Source organism: Syngnathus typhle, linkage group LG3 (assembly GCF_033458585.1).
Source record: "Syngnathus typhle isolate RoL2023-S1 ecotype Sweden linkage group LG3, RoL_Styp_1.0, whole genome shotgun sequence".
NCBI lineage: Eukaryota > Metazoa > Chordata > Actinopteri > Syngnathiformes > Syngnathidae > Syngnathus > Syngnathus typhle.
Genome location: NC_083740.1, coordinates 2,616,067 through 2,632,474, shown reverse-complemented (window position 1 = coordinate 2,632,474; position 16,408 = coordinate 2,616,067). Strand labels below are relative to the sequence as shown.

Sequence of the window (16,408 nt, the reverse complement as noted above, 5' to 3'; positions counted from 1 at the left end):
TAAAGACGTTACATCCATCTTGAACACACGCACACACAAATGTCCCACTCCAGACGTCTTTTTTTTTTTTTTTGTCGGAGTGTCGGAATGGTGTGCCATTCCTTTTCTTCCCCACGTTTCATTCTCCTCGTCTTCCACTTGTCTTTCCTTGTTCTGCTCTCATTAAGAGCGAGGCGTCCGCTGGGAGCGACTTTGATCGCTTCTTCCAAATGCAGACTCTCTTGCCTGTTTATTCATTCCAGCACAGTCAACTCTGTGTCATTTCCCCTCCTCTTATTCCCATGTCTCTCTTTTTTTTTTTTTAACTTTCTCCCAACTTTCTAAGGTCTCTCTCTGCAGGAGACCATCAAGTCCCCCTTGAAATATTAATTTCCCCCGACCCCCAAAAAAATAACATCAAAAAGTGTAGCGTAAAAAAAAAAAAAAAATTCTTCCACAATCCCCGTGCCGTCACATCGACACACGAGGCTCGTGTTAGTCTCGGAGCAAAGTTGCTCGTCTCGAAGGTGATGTCGAGGACGGCAACTGTAAGAGGAGGTGGATTAGCGTGCGGGTCAAGCGCTCCTTCGCTCGCCTTTTTTCCCATCCTCCCCGGGAGCTCAGACTGAGGCTTTAGAGACGGCCGCCATGGGGCCAGGCTTAGCTGGTTGTCCACGGGGAGCTGCCATAAAAGGACGACCTGGACACCAGACGCAAGAAATAAGATGGCGGCACACTATCCAATTGAGATGCTGTAAATTTGAAAGAAAGCAGTTTTTCAGCACATGTAAATTTCGAATATCCTCTGTAATCCGGATTTTTACGCCTACAGAAAGCAACTACTGAGTATTTTTGATCTCATACGCTTCTCCGGCCTTTTAAGTAACATTGCGGACATGATTGGGAATGCGTAAAGGGTGACGGGAAGGTGAAAAAAGGGGATATGATGAGGAAGGCGAGATGATAAGACTTCCTTCCATCTTTTGATAAGGACTGTGCGTTCCCTTGTGGTGCTAGCATGGAGGTTACAATGCAAAAGGAGTAAACACGCTGCATTATACATGTGTCAAAAATGCGTTTGGCTGCTTGTCCCGGCCGGGTTCGCTTGTTATCTGCAAAGCGGGTGCCAAACGTCTGCGGCGGCCCATATCAAAGTGGGACGTTGGCAGCGGAGACAAGTGTGTCAGCGAAGCAGTCACCAGAGAGGCTCCTCTACAAACGACTAATTGTGAAACCGGAACGTTCTTGTTGTTTGATGGGGGGGGGGGCAACCTAATATTGTACCTTAAAAACAGATGGCAACGACATCATTCAAAAGAATTAAAACCATTTTTTGCCCTTTGTGCCGCTGGTTCTGGTGTGCCTGTCTTCCACCACCTGGTGGCAGTATGACACAGACAGATCTGTTTATTTTGGTATTATTACAAAAGCAAAGTCTAGCCAATCGTGTCTTCAGCCAAACATATTTCAGCAAGGCGTGCCAATTGTAATGCTCTGATGAGACGTCTCAACTCTCGTCTGGTCTTATCAATACGGCACTAATATTAGCCCTTCCATGCCCGACAAAGTTGAACTTGGTGACAACCTTTTAGTTTGGCATCCTCCAGCTTGGTGAATTTTCTCCAAGTTCATGCCATCTGAAGACTCTGAAGTGTGTGGAGCATTGTAAGAGTAGCCCACCTCAAGTGATCTCACTACTCATATCAAGCAAGTCACACACTCTTGCTTATTTCTTTTTTCTTATTCTTGTTCTCTCTCTGCTTTCTCTTCCAGTGGCCGACAACAAAGACGTGTTTGTATGCATAATGTGAACGCCTGGTAGGCAGCGCCGCACTGCAGGCCCCCAAGCCCACCTCGCCGTCACCCCTGAGCACAGGTGGAGCAGGCCAGCATCACTGGGACCAATTAGAGCGGAATGCAGGTACATTAGCATCTTTGAACGGGCGGCCATGTTGTAGTCGGGACTGTGCTTTAAAAATACAAGCAGTGCTGGATATATACACAAGCACGTTGCGACCATTCGTTCTGATTCAGTGGTTTTCTAATTTGATGCGCTATTTTCTGGATTCCTCCCCAGACACTTATGGTTTTATATTATGTGATCAAGACGCTTTATCATTATCTTGGGTCATTGATTCCTTTACTGCTTTGTAGTGAGTCATTAAGGATTTGAAAGTTAGCTAATGATTGAGACAGTCTCCTGTTTTATTAACACTTTTTAGCCTCCTTCCTTTCTCTATTAGCTTCAGGCCCCGACTTCCCTGTTAGCTTAATTCAATGCAATCTCGCGTTGAAGCACTTATTTGCGCTTCATTGATTTTGTATAATTGCATTATTCTTGCTGTGCCGTTTTTTAAGCACCAGATGGCAGCAAATCACTTGGTGGAGCGTAACATTGGTGTTTTTATATCACTGCCTTCTGAGTATTACTATCCAGTCCAAATGCTCACAATTCTAACCATTCTCAAACTAAATAGTTAGTGTCCCTGTAGTTGAACATTGAAATATTGAATTTCCAGCTGGGAAGAAGCTACCATTCACGAGCGTCATTTATTTATTTATTTATTATTTTTTGCTTGCACGGTCTCTCTTTTTCCACAAGATAGCGCTGCTTGCACACTAGACGAGGCTGCCTCGTTCAAAACCAGCACATAAGTACAAATGCTCTCAGGACACAGACTGCGTAAACATTACTGTAAAAATAATTAAATATGTAGTCAAAGACCACTCACGACTGAGAATTAAATGCATATGTACAATTTTTTTTTTTTTATTGCTATCAGTCCGCAACAGAGGCACACCGGAAGTCGTCCCCCCGCCCTTCTCTTCCTTCAACCCCATTTAACTCACGTCACGTGACTTGTAGTATGCATGTGTTAATCGGGGATTTAAAACCAGGAGATTAGCTGTTCAAACCACCATCTTCATCTAATTATCCTACCATTAAGAATCGACTAATTAGCATTATCACTAAATATACCAAGAAATTCTAATAACGTTTTTTTTTTTTAGGTTTGGTTCAATAACTGTTTAAAATGAGACACGTCTCTGCCTACGGATTCTTTGCAGGAGTCCTGTTAGGAGGGGGCGGAGTTACTGTCACGACGTCACCAATCCAGCGCCTGGTCACCTGCTCCATTTGTGTCCAATCGGCTTTCCGAGGAGAGCCCAGAGAGACCCCAGCAAAGTGAAGACGTAGCAAGGATAGCGTGCAGCAGCCACGACGTTCTCCAACCCCGTTGTGCATAATAATCTGTATTAATAATTCCATCCATTCTTTGAATCCTGAGCCGTCTCTGCAGTCTGCAAGCATGTCTGTAGCGGGCTTCAAGAAGCAATTCCACAAAGCCACTCAGGTAAGTGAGAACGTCTTGCAGAATGTCGTGTTTTTGGGTCATTCTTGTTATTTTCAATTGTTTTGGGTGGAGGCTCTGCTGGTTGCTGCAGCAGCTCACCTCAAAGCTTTTATCGAATCGGAATTCCGGTCTTTGCACCGCATAACAGCCTTCCATCCTACCCTTCAGATGACATTCTGCGTCACGTGACGTGGGCTTGGCGCGTAATAGCAGCCGAAGAAATGTATTTTTTATCAGCATCATTAGTATTAGTATTATTTTGCTGCACGTGCGCGCACACTCCACGATGTGGGTGTTATGCAATCGTTAAGTGCGACCGGCCGGAAATCCTCTCCTCTCAGTTGCAGCACGCCATGACCTGAGCGCCCTCTAAGCATTAGCAGGCGGACACTTCATTAGGTACGCCCCCTATATTTTATACAGTTGCCCTAAAAGAAAAGTAGCATTGTATTGAAGTATTGAAATGTTTATAACGTTCTGTCCGCCTTTAATTCTACTGGCCTGCTTCTGGTGTGTGCATCTTGGCCACTAGGGGCAGGATACTACGGACAGGTGGACTATATGAAGGAAACTCTGGCAACTATGTTGCCATATAATTAGTCATTTGTAGTCAAGGATAAAAGTGTGTGTATCATTATATTGTCTGACAGCATGTGTTGCTGCACCTTTTGTGTTCATTTACCCGGTGCTTGCTACAATCATGTAGATGTTTGGTTTGTTAGCCTATCTATGGTGTTTTGGTTTGTGTCTTAGCATTGAGCTAGTGGATCGTAAAACAAAGTTAATGTGGTTTGGTTAAATACACAAGGTGTATTTTGTTTAAGTTTGATGTTGGCAACAAACTGCTTGAAGCAAGCACATTGGGGTTCTATTTTGAAGAATTGATCAGAATCTATCAAACTGCTTCTTGTTATTAAATTCGCTGCCAACATCTAGCAATCATAACTCATAAAATAACAAGGTATATGAGAAAAAGTGTCAGAGTCACACCTATTGATTTTTTTTTTTAAATGTTTGAAAAAAAAAAACACATTTGAATTCACTGCAAGCGAGATCGTCTCTCGTCTGTCCTGACCGAAGCTTATCGAGTATCTCGTATGTCTCTTGACAGTCCGGGTCATCCGCGCTAACAGAAAATATCAGTAAAATCGTTGTCAGTTGCGAGCAGTGAGTCGGCGTGCCGGTGACAGCACATCCGAAAAAGGCCTCCGATAGGCTCGTGCAGGTCACCAGTAGCCCGGCTGAGTCATGGACGGCGCCCGCCTTCCCTTCACTCACCATCGGAATGCGTCACCGCGCTCGTTCGATTCCACATCGTTATACAACCGCTTTCTTGTGACGACATCATGACGTGTCAGACTTTTGGAATTTGGAACTCCGCCATTTGTTGTCGAGAGAATTTAGAGGGTTCATTGAATTTATTTGTATTTTGATAACTATGCAAAATTGTAAGTTTGCTTTGGAATTCAGTCAGATCACATTGTTACAAGATTTGTATGAGGTCAAAGCTTAGTTTTCTTAATTAACATCTTGTTGGCGCCCTAGTCTGCTTGTGAGTTGTTTATGCGCCAGCGAGATGCTTGAAGAGGTGACGTGAAACAAATAACACTTAAAACATCATTAGCATAAGCGTTAAATAGAAAAGAGAGAGAAAAGCTGCTCTTGTCCGGGAGTTTGTTAATCATTAGCTCATTTTGCCGCACTGGACCAAGATCAAGTTGTAGGAGTGCCATTGTTTTATTGTCGCCTGTTGGCTGCATTTCTCAAGGACTCGTGTGTGTGTTTGTGTGTGTGTGAGTGTGTGTAAGATAGTGTGTGAGGCTATAATTCTACGAAGCACTGTGTTTCGGCTTTTTACTTTCTTACTCCCTGTCACACATTTGCCATATGAAATCTTTATTCAATAATTCTACAGAAATAATTCGACAGAAATTTAATTTTGGAGGAAGGAGGAATTAGATTTAAATGTTAACAGGTGTTCTCCGCAGGTCCCCTCTAAATGTGATTGGTGAATTCTGCCAAATCAGCCCCATTCCTAGTTTTTTAGGGTGTGCACACTTCTGCAACTACGTCAACTTGATTGATTTCGCTTCCCCTTTCTAATTTATTCCTCAATTGAGTTGTACAGTTTATAGGTCAAATCAATGATGGAGAAAACTAGCTAGTTATCCATCCATATAGCAAACGAGCTATCTTGCTTGCTAGCTGGTCAGGCTAGCTAGCGAGATGTCATCTACCCATAGATTTGTCCAACTAACCCCATTTAGACAAAAGACCCCCACCAACTCTCTGCTCCCCTGCCATGACCCAGTCATATTCAGACTACACACACACACACACAGCCGACACACACAGGAGACACGAATGTGATAAAACATCGATCAGATGCATATCTGCACTAATGGCACATTACTCCATTGCCAGTGAATGTCATTTGACTTCAAACAGCCTTTTAGGTCCTGCTAATCGTGATAATTGATTAATAGCAAATTTATGTCAGCTAATCCAACGTAAAGGCCCCAAAGAAGCCAGGCTGCTTTATCCAACTGATGTAAAAGGCATTGATTCTCGTTCAAGTTGTTTGGCACTTCCACTTGAAATCAAACAAACAGAAACTGGCTTACGCCTGTTGGGGAACAGATGGCCGGTCCCAGAAATGCTGCAGTGACCTTAGCGCTGCACGTCTGCTAGTCGCTAACTAGCTTGGTAGCTTTACGTCAAGTCACGCTAAAGGTCTTAAGCGAGGCGCGCGTTCACCTCCACCTCTCCGTTTATTTTTGCGATCAGGGCGGTGTCACGACGTCTCTCTCGGGGACTCAAGGACGCCGCGGCCATTTTGCAAAAGAAGCGCGGGAGTGCGAAGGGAGAGAAAACTGCAGTCAAGCTAATGAATTTAACACGAGTAGAAGCTGAGGAAAGTGTGTGTGGAAGATTTTGCTATGCACCCCAACTTTGCCTCAGAGCAAACGTTCCTCTCCTAGAACGCCTCAGTTCCCTCTGATGTTTTTTTTTTTTTTTTTTGCATGGAGCTGCAGTTTTTCCTCCTCATCTGATTCTTGTGTGTGTGTGTGCAAGGAGCATACATACAAGCTCATTGTCATTGCTTGTGTGTGCGCGCCTTCAAAGTTGTTGTGAATGATGGCATTGCTTGCAGCCTTCCCTTCATCCATTAAGAGTGATTGTTTGGCAGGATGTGTGTGTAAGTGCAGGAATAGTAAGACAGGTACGGGGGGGGGGGGATGCTCGAGGGGGAGCAGATTGCGAGTGGGTGAGTCATGCCGCCTGGATGCTCGCACTGCAATACAACGGAAAGTCCATCCGGCTGGGAGATAGCAGATGGAGGAGGATTGCGGGGAGCGGCGCAGGGGGCCCTTTCCCGAGGATGGGGGGGGGGGGGTCCAGAGAAGCCAGCAAGTTAAATCCTACTGTGATACTGAAGCTTCACATTATACGTCAGACGCGGAACCGATTAATCGGCCTGGCATTTATATCATCCGATATTTGGTCTTTTTCAGGTTACTGTCAAACGAAACTTAAGAGTGAATGCTAATTGCTAACATAATGACACTTTCTTGTACGATCTTCATCCAAAGTGCTTTTATTGTGGTCATGGCATGAAAATGATCAAGTTAATCATGTCTGCAGTTCTCACACGTCAGAGGACAAAGGATGACGAGATGGCTTCGGTTCATCTCCGACACCTCCACCTCTTTTCTTGCTCCTCTTCTGTGAAGTCTTCATTTGGCCGAAATTGTTTTTGGGGACTTTTTTTTTTCCTGCACTCAGGCTTTTGATTTAAAGCCTTGTTTACACACAGCGCTACTGTTTCCGCTAAGCGATCAATACTGCAGCACTTCCAGGCGCCGTTCTTCTGAGTACAGTCGTGCTGCTCTACTTGAAGGACAAAAAAACATGAGATGTACTCAATATAGACTTGCCTAACCTTTTTGAAAGTGTCCTTCTCAAAATTGGAAATTTTCAGGAAAACCGCCATGAAGGCTTCAAAACAAAATGACGGACTTTGGCCTCTTTGTTTTCTGGTCTAGACTCTTGAGACGACTGACATGCCTACCAATGTTCTTGTTGCTAAGCAAAACAGTCTTCAGAAGGGGAATATTCAAAAATGATTCACAATTCTTTCGGACGACTATTTTAGCCGTTTCAAAGCAAAATGGCCGACTTCCTGCGTGTGAGACTTCCTTAACTTTTGCGTCGAAATGATTCCAAAAGCCCCACGTGCAAGGCCGTTCCCTGGCGCATTATTTGTTCCCGGGAGGTTAACAGCAGACGGACGCTGTCTGTCACCGACTTATTTTTAGCCGGTCGCAACGGGAGTGCCGGTACGCACGCTTCATCGCTTCATTTTTGAAGTCGAAATGAAATGAGGCGTTTTTTTTTTCGCAGAATGAAGCTGAAGCGAAGATGCGCCTTTCTCTGCCGTCCTCCCTCTCGTCTCTCAGCATCAGTATGCGGGCCACGGCTGATTTTTTATTCAGTGCGTGGAACATTCCGGGGCATCCATTTCTGCAGAGAGGAGTGAATTGATGCTTGAGGCACCGAGGGGGAAATTCTTGCCTTCCACTTTGTTTCCATCATTAACAGCAATGGAAAGACGGTGGTCAAACACAACTCTTGATCTAACAACAACATAGCATGTAAAAAAATATATATTTTTTTTTGTCGATGGAGGACCTCAGAGGGCTTTTGAGGTTTCAGTGCGTCATTAAGGACCCCGAGAATGGTCATTAACTCCCCTGAGGTCAGCGGCGCCATTATAACTTAATTAAATGACGCCGGCTTGACACTTTCTTCAAGCCTCATTCTGTCTTTTTGATAGGCTGAGTTCATTCACCGAAGGCCATGACTTTATAGGAGCATATGTCACGAGGAACTTGCTAGTTACAGCCTCTGAGACCTTGCAGGTGCATATTGGCATGGTTGAACTTTTAACAGTCGGTCAACTAGAGGTCGGGAACTTAAGCTTGTCGTGTGGCTTGGTGTGGTTTTCTACTGACTGACTGACAGCTAGTGGAAGAGTATTTAATGGTTATGCCTGTCACAAAATGTTGCTGGCATAGGTATAAAGTAGATAGTTGGACATAGATACATTGCTTGTGGTTAATCAATCATTTTTGGACCAATTAAGTGAAATTGGATCATGACCGATTTGAGGATATTTTATGTTGTTGTTTTTTTTTGTTAGTTGCTACGGGATCGATCGAGAAATGCGATGATAGGGAGAAGATGCCTCGCTGCCAGGCAGCTGCCGCGACTTGTCCTCAATGTGAAGCAATTTGTCCTGTTTTTGTCTTTGCCGTGTCGAGCTGCAGATGGTCCATCCCTTCATTTGTCCACCCTCGATTTGCAGACGAGAGAAAAAATACAACCTCGCGTTTTTTGTGCTTTTTTTTTTTTTTTTTTTTTTTGGGAGGCTTAAAAACAAGATGATGGCATTTGTTCTGCCACGTGCCTAACATGACCTCCTCCCCTCCCCGGCAGTCCGCAGACTGGATGATTCCGCCAGGATTATTGTGTCATTAATCCTAGTGTGGTGATTTTGCATTGTATTGACGGAGAATCTGCGCGGCCTTAATCTTGGGAAACGGGCACGCGTGGCCGTGCCCACTTTGTCATGTCATAGACAGAATGCGTGTTGAGTTTAATGGCCCTAAAACGCGTCCGCTTTGAAGGCAGTCATCAATCCTCACTCAAGTGTAATTGTGCCGTGCAAGTGTGAGGTTGAACAAGCGTCGGTCGTTTGGTGCCATCTTTTCTTCATTTTCCGTGTTTGTCTTAACACGTGGACGTTTCGCATTAAGATGCTGAACAGCCAACACTCTTTAAAATTTCACTCGAGAGAGCCGTTTCATATTTTACCTTTTATTAGGTCACCGAGCTCCAAGAGGCATTGCTCTTTATTATTTGCGCTCCGATCGAACGTCTGCAGTGAAGAACAATTTGTTTTTCTTTTTTCTCTGTATTGATCCGAGTATGAACGCACGTCTGCTTTACGTCCTCGGGGCGTATTATCGCGTGGCTCTCTTGAAGCTCCCGCAATTCATCTTCATCAGGCGTGATAATGAATCTTCTTGCAAACCAAACACACCGTCGTTGCGGCTACACTCTGTTAAATGTGTAATGCGCTCAGGGAGTCCGCAGGCAGCCTGTTTTTCTTGCTTTATTTTAGTCCTCCCGTTCGGCACAGGCATCGACTTCTTGTGTGTTTTGGATCTTTTGGAACCGTGACTGTAATATTAAATCAGGCCCGTGCTTTGGTAGAAATGTGTGAGCTTGCTCATCCCCATCATCATCATCGTTGAGCACACAGACACTCGTAGGGTGCCAGCTGGTCGCCTCCCCCGCCGACGGAGCGCCACAGGGACGGACGGTGAGCTCGCTGGGCTCGCTCTGAGGCGGCGTTCTCACGGCTGTCGTTACATAAGTGAAGGCTTTGGCGTCACGTGACAAACGCGCACTAGAAGCACGAAGGTCAGTCCACGTGGACAACGGGATGAAGCGTTTATGTCATCGTGGAAAATAAGTAGTCTTGTTGATTTGAGATTAAAGGCCATCTTCCGTTATGATCACTCATTTCTGCTGTCAAGATTGAATTTTGTGGAATCGGTGGCCACTTAAAACCTTGACAGAGGTTCATATGAGAAAGAGTGTGACTCATTTGACATGTTTGAAAAATGGCCAGAGCGTACAGTTGAAACATCCCTCCGGTTGCCGATTGGGTGTCGGGATGGGTTAGCATCATCCTAAAAACGGACTGCCTGTTAGCGTTGGGCTTGGGGATTTACAAAGGACAAAAGGATTTCCCTTGGTTCTATGAAACCGTAATCGACGGACAAATGTTTGCTCTCTGAAGAATCGGCGGTTAGCCGCTGTTAGCCGTTTGGTCTCTGGCAAATGGAGATTTTCCTGGTTGATACGTATCTCGGCCAAAGTCATTTTAGGTGCCTATTGAAATTTTCAGAGGACAACAAATGTCATAATTGTAAATTCATTTGATAATCGATCAGTTGTCGATTCATTGCTGTGCCTCCGGTCCACTTGGGTTTGAAGGCCTTCTCTCTCTTGGTAACTCCACTTCTGTGGAACTATTGTCCAATCAGGGCCCCCAAGCGGTTGATTACATTAGATGGATGGAAAAGGACTCCGTTTTTTTCCCGCAGTCACCTGTCCCCCGGAATAGCCTCGCTAATCACTGCTGTCTTTTTTAATCTGCTCTCTTCCACACCGGCTGTGAATTTAAAGGCTCCGATTAAAGCTCTGAGCAGGAAGGGGAGGGGCGCCAGTGGATGGGGCCAGCCGGAGTGCACTCACATTGCTAGCCATGTGAGCCACCCTAATGCTAAAATAGGTGCGGCAAAAAAGCGCGCCGTATGGTCAAAAAAAGAAGCCAAATGTGCTCTGTCAAACAAAATAGACTGGCACCATCCAGTGGCCGAGAGTGGAATTACACCCAAATCAAACTAGAGGGTGAATAAAAGTTTTCTAAACTGTAAAAAAAAAAAAAATACTGTGAAACCCATAAATTAAAAAAATGATTTAGAAAATAGAGTTGTTGGAATGTGGGAGAAATTTCTAATCATCAGGCAAAATAATTGTTTGGCATTCTTCTCTTCCTAATCAGTGGGTCACGTGTCCTTCAACCACTGCCGCTTGGTCTCCTTTTGGAATGAGTGAGCGGAAAATAGCGTTGGCTGATGATTCTGGGTGGAGAGAGCCAGTAAGGTTGCCGCCCGCTTGCTTGCAGCGCATCCTGGCTACATTTGGAGCATTTAATCCCGTCTGATTGGTTGGCGTGGGTCCCAGGTGCAGAAAAGATGTGACGCCTGGAGCTTTTCCCTCACCGCAGAACTTTGGGAAGATGAAGTTGATGATGCCAACCTAAGCTGTTTAGTGAGCAAACATTTTAAAGCAAGGTCAAAACTATGGGACAACTTTAAATTTTCACATGAATTATTTTACCCAACTTGAAATTTTATTTAAGTTTGTTGCCTTAAAATTTTGAGTTCACACGTTTTTCAAAAATTAATTGTTCAATTGCTTAATTGTTTACACATTCACTTTGTATTTTTGAAAATGGCTCTTATTTATTTAAATATTATTTTACTAGAATGCATGTTTTTGATACTTTCCTCATAAATAATTCCTCCTTTTTTTAAACATCCTTTCCAAAGCCACTGCTGAGTTTCCGTCACAATTCCTGATTGATTACAAACATGAAGACGGCATAATTTGCCTTTTGTGTCCTGATCCATAATTACGATCCGTCTCAATCAGGCCTATTTGTGCTTGATGTCGCGCATATCCTTTTCTCCCTTATCTAACCAGCGTGCGTTAAATATGTCCACTCCCCATGCAAATGCGATATTCAGCAGCTGGAGTGCTGATTGGCAAAGCACGTATTTCCCTCGAGTCCTTCATTCGCATAAAGAGAAGACGTCGCTATTATCGTGTGTACCTTGACCAGCCCGGCGCGGGGAAGATAACCGTCTCCACGGCAACCTAGGCGGATAGGAGAAGTCGTAGTGATGTGCAAATGGCTGTAGACTCCAGTGTGTGTGTGCGTGTGTCTTTTGCTGAAATGACTCATAGAGCACACAAATCCTCAGGAAGTCTTACGCGGCGTAAACTGCTGTCACAGTCTTAACATCATAACCTCCCTCCCTGCCGCTATACATTCATCCCCCCGTCACAAATAACTTTTTTTCCTTTTTTTTTTTTTATCATACACCCCCGGACACTTTATTAGATACACTTTATGAAATGAACAATGCTCATTTCTTTTAAGGGACTTATAGAATGTTATTACATTTTTGTAGTCAGCAGTATACTGGGGAATTGTCTTTAAGTTTTAAATTATTTTAATTGTTTAAATAAAATTAAATATTAATTCAATTTATATCTAATTTAAATGATGTAAAATGCATTTTTTTCTTCTTCAGTCGCTCATGGCAATGTTACCTGAATTCTTTTTGCCACCATCCATCTCATTCAATCCTCTGCTGGCAGTGTGTCCTCATTGTGTCAGATCGTCGCTGCCCCCTCCAGGCGACTTGCTCCAGTTTCCAAGGCAGCAACGATTGACAGCGAGACCTTATTGCTAACAGACAGTGCAAAATGCATCGATGCTTAAGGAAAAAAAAAAAATCATATTAAAGTAAGAGATGGGAAATTAAATCGTGTTGTGTGTTTCTTTTGCAGAAAGTGAGTGAGAAAGTGGGCGGAGCTGAGGGAACGAAGCTCGATGAGGACTTTATGGAAATGGAAAAGGTGAGACAAAACTTCATCAAGCAATCCATCAATATTTGCACCAAGTGTGATTTTTCATTTTCTTTAATTTTATTGTGATTTCTTGCGTATACAGAAGGTGGACGCAACCACCCGGGCAGTCATGGACATCATGACCAAGACGACGGAGTACCTGCAGCCTAACCCAGGTGACAAGGCACAGATGAGATCTTAATCATCACTCATTTGTCTCAAAGTTTTACTTCAAGATCATTTTTGAAGGACCTCAAATTTCATGCACTAAAATGAATGTGTGTGTTGTTGTTTTTTGGGAACTGCTCAGCCACCAGAGCCAAGATGAGCATGATGAACTCCATGTCTCGCATGCGCGGTCAGGAGAAGGGACCCGGCTACACTCAGACAGAAGCCATCTTGGGAGAGTCCATGCAGCGTTTCGGTCGCGAGCTCGGCGAAGAGTCCAATTTTGGTGAGTGTCTGACGCCATTTTTCTTTTTTAACACGAAAATAATGACACATTGTAAGTTCACGCCTTCCTCCAGGCCTGGCTCTGATCGACGCCGGCGAGTGCATGCGCGAGCTCGCCGAGGTTAAAGACGCCCTGGACATGGAAGTCAAGCAGAACTTCATCGACCCGCTGCAGAACCTTCACGAGAAAGACCTCAAGGAGATCCAGGTGGGTTTCTCGGAAACTCGGGCGAGGGACCCGGCTGATCGGTTTCGCGTGGCGTCTCGCAGCATCACCTGAAGAAGATGCAGGGCCGGCGTCTGGACTTTGACTACAAGAAGAAACGGCAGGGCAAAGTGACGGAAGACGAGCTCAAGCAAGCGCTGGAGAAGTTTGACGAATCCAAGGACATCGCCGAGCTCAGCATGTTCAACCTGCTGGAGAGCGACGTAAGCTCAAAATTGAGGGAGCGCAGAATCGAACGTTGGTCAAAATCACCGTTGCGCAACAATTGGAGACACCAATCGTTGGAAAACGTTTTTTGCCTCGACAGATCGAGCAGGTGAGTCAGCTGTCGGCGCTCGTCCACGCTCAGGTGGAGTATCACACCCGGGCGTCCGAGATCCTCACGCAGTTGTCTGGTAAAATCGACGAACGGTCAGTGGGGCCAGATTTGAATCAATTGTTCAGATTTGAGTTTTTTTGTCAGTTTTTGTTGTCGGTTGTGCAGGATAAAAGATTGTTCTCACAAGCCTCGCAAAGAGTACGTCCACAAGCCTCGCACCACTCTGGACTTCTCCTCCGTCAGCGAGAACCACAACGGAGGCATCCATGGCGCTCGTTCTCCGGGTGAGTGCGCAACCAAAACTTTGAAAAAAAAAATGGTCGAAAATAGATACCACAAAAACTATTTGTGTGGACTCAGTTGACTATTCCCCCAAGGAGCTTCTTTCTCAGTGTTTTACTTACCCACCAAATTTATTTATTTATTTTTATTTATCTATTCCCCCCCCCCTTCTTTTTTTGATGACTCATCCAGGAGCGAGGTCACCAGGTGAGCCTTCCTAGGTCACACGCGGCGGCGTCCACTTGCCGCTTCACTTGACCGCCACTTCTACTGACTTTCTGTCTTTTGCTTCCCTTTTTCTCCTCCGCTTGCCGTTTGCAGCCAGGTCTCCAGGTGAGACAAAGCAGAAGGTTCCGCGTCATCTCCTCCATCCTTGCTTCAACTTTTTATGTTCCGAAAGCGCCTTTGCTCTTTTTTGCTCATTGACGTTCCTTCGCTTCCTTCCGCTCATCCCTCCATCCATCCACGGTTGCTTCTGCCGTTATCCAATTTTTTTGGAGGTCTCACTTGTCTTCTTCTTTCCCTTTCACAGCAAGATCTCCAGGTGAGCACGAGCGACCCGCTGGATTCTTCCGTTAATGTTTTCGTTTGAACACAGTGGAGGTTCCTCTTGGGCGCAGCCTCGTCTACGCTGATTTTTCTTTGCATGTCTTGTCTAACCCCTTTGTTTCTTCCTTCTTTCTTTTTGGGTTTAGTTGTTCAAAGTTTGACATTCAGGGAATCACACAGGGAGCCCCTACAGCACAGGTGTCAAACTCAAGGCCCGGGGGCCGGATACGGTCCGCCACATCATTTTATGTGGCCCGCGAAGACAAATTGTGCATCAAATTTATGTGTCAATACTAGAATTGCAAATTGTCTTCACTTTTAATATCTTTTTTTTTTTTTTAATATTTGACCAGATTTTACTCGTCTGATTTGAAAACAAGTTATTTGTCAGTTTGTTTTGTAGCTTTTACTGTATATAATATGAGGTGCTCATACATTTATTTGGGTTGACAGTCATAATGGCCCTTCGAAAGGAGCTGACTACAATGCGGCCCGCAAAAAAAAAAAAAAAAAAAAGAGTTTGACACCCCTGCCAGTGAAAGTCACACAAAAAAAGCCTTTGAAAAATATTTTTGGGGACATTCTCCTTTTTATAAAATATTTCTGAAAGATTTTTACAAATATTTTAAAAAATCATTTCATTTCAAAAGAGCCTTTGAAACATTATTTTTGACATTCTCCTTTTTATAAAATATTTCTTAAAGGTTTTTATAAATATTCAAAATATATAAACTATATCGTAATTGAAAATGGCCATTTTTAAAGGTTTCCATTAAAAGATATATTTATATATTTTGATTTCCATTCATTGATTAGTTAAGCTCCGCCTTTGATGACCAAAATGTCAAACTGCACCTTTCCTGAACCACCATGTGTCGAATTGGAATTGTGAAAACCTTCCGACTAACATTTTCAATCCTTGTCTTTATCTTTGCCTTCGCATCGTATCCTGTTGCCTCTCTTCACACCGTCAGCTCGATCCCCAGGTGAGCCCTGCTGGTCACGGGGTTGTCAATGTTTTGTGGGTCATTTACTTCCCTTTTCCCAACAACAGCCCCCATGGACCAGCCATGCTGCCGCGCCCTCTACGACTTCGACCCCGAAAACGAGGGCGAGCTCGGCTTCAAGGAGGGCGACATCATCACCTTGACCAACAAGATCGACGACAACTGGTACGAGGGGATGCTGCACGGCAACTCGGGCTTCTTCCCCATCAACTACGTGGACATCCTGGTGCCCCTGCCGCACTAGAGCGCCACCTGCTGCTCGTCGCTGTAACGCAGTCACGGCCACGTAAGAAATCAACAAATGAAAACATCTCTTCCCCGAAACGACCCGATTGAACCCAGCCTGCTGCAAACTGCTTAATGCAACAATAAAGCACCGGGCGGCCTGCGGCATAGTTTCAACTCTGCATCCGTGTGGTAGTCACCCCCCCCCCCCCTCACCCCCCCCCCTCCACTCCACCATCCCACTTTATGTCCGTTGCTGTACTTTGTGAACGTCCGCCCCAGTAGATAGAATTTTCTCTAAAAAAATAAAACATTGTGTGCATTATATTTGTTAGCGATCAAAAAAGTAGATCAAAAGAAGGTGTTTGGCACCTATTCAACATCTTCCCTTGCATTAAAAAAAAAAAAAAAAAGTTGGGTTTGCAATCCCTTTGTTTGTGTTTTTCTGTTTGTACTTCTTTTTGATTTGGGACTGCAGTGTCTCAGCATGTTGTGTAAAATGGGGTTCAGATACCAAAACGAGCGAACAAAAAAAAAAATCATTTGCAATCTCTTTTATTTTTGCATGTGGGGCGGAACAGTATCTATGTATGTGAAATTCCACGTCCGAGCCAGTGATAAGTGATCACTTGATTTTCCGAAAGATGAAAGTTATGCCGTAACATGTGGTCGCTCCGTATGAAATGAAAAAGTATTTGGTAAATCGGTAAAGATAATATTTTAACTCGCCCCCCCC

General features: G+C 44.4%; 2 protein-coding genes across 5 annotated transcripts in view; both read left to right on the top strand.

Annotated features, from left to right (window-relative positions):
- Window positions 1-3,186, top strand: part of cntln (centlein, centrosomal protein) — a 58,519-nt gene extending 55,333 nt beyond the window's left edge. Inside the window, exons 26-27 of one of the 2 annotated variants that reach the window (XM_061273961.1) lie at window positions 1,753-1,900; window positions 3,049-3,186. In XM_061273961.1, coding sequence (XP_061129945.1) covers window positions 1,753-1,785 — 33 coding nt within the window. In that variant the 3' untranslated portion in view covers window positions 1,786-1,900; window positions 3,049-3,186. Of the gene's footprint in view, window positions 1-1,752; window positions 1,901-3,048 lie in introns of those variants that run through there. The other variant, XM_061273959.1, reaches the window with a different exon arrangement.
- Window positions 3,187-3,200: 14 nt separating this feature from the next.
- Window positions 3,201-16,408, top strand: sh3gl2a (SH3 domain containing GRB2 like 2a, endophilin A1). Of its 3 annotated transcripts, XM_061273967.1 has the most exons (11): window positions 3,201-3,335; window positions 12,552-12,620; window positions 12,715-12,787; window positions 12,922-13,065; window positions 13,139-13,272; window positions 13,335-13,493; window positions 13,598-13,701; window positions 13,775-13,893; window positions 14,084-14,098; window positions 15,415-15,426; window positions 15,495-16,408. In XM_061273967.1, the coding sequence occupies exons 1-11, from the start codon at window positions 3,291-3,293 to the stop codon at window positions 15,689-15,691; spliced, it is 1,071 nt and encodes a 356-aa protein (XP_061129951.1). In that variant the 5' UTR covers window positions 3,201-3,290; the 3' UTR covers window positions 15,692-16,408. The 3 variants fall into 3 exon arrangements, with proteins under 3 accessions (XP_061129951.1, XP_061129952.1, XP_061129953.1); XM_061273968.1 differs by lacking the exon at window positions 15,415-15,426; XM_061273969.1 differs by lacking the exons at window positions 14,084-14,098; window positions 15,415-15,426.

Bases quoted from the DNA above. Each gene is read 5' to 3' on its own strand.
- sh3gl2a (XM_061273967.1), top strand. From the start codon at position 3,291: ATGTCTGTAGCGGGCTTCAAGAAGCAATTCCACAAAGCCACTCAG. The intron at 12,788-12,921 runs GTGACAAGGCAC...GGAACTGCTCAG, and splicing joins GTACCTGCAGCCTAACCCAG to CCACCAGAGCCAAGATGAGC. The intron at 13,066-13,138 runs GTGAGTGTCTGA...GCCTTCCTCCAG, and splicing joins CGGCGAAGAGTCCAATTTTG to GCCTGGCTCTGATCGACGCC.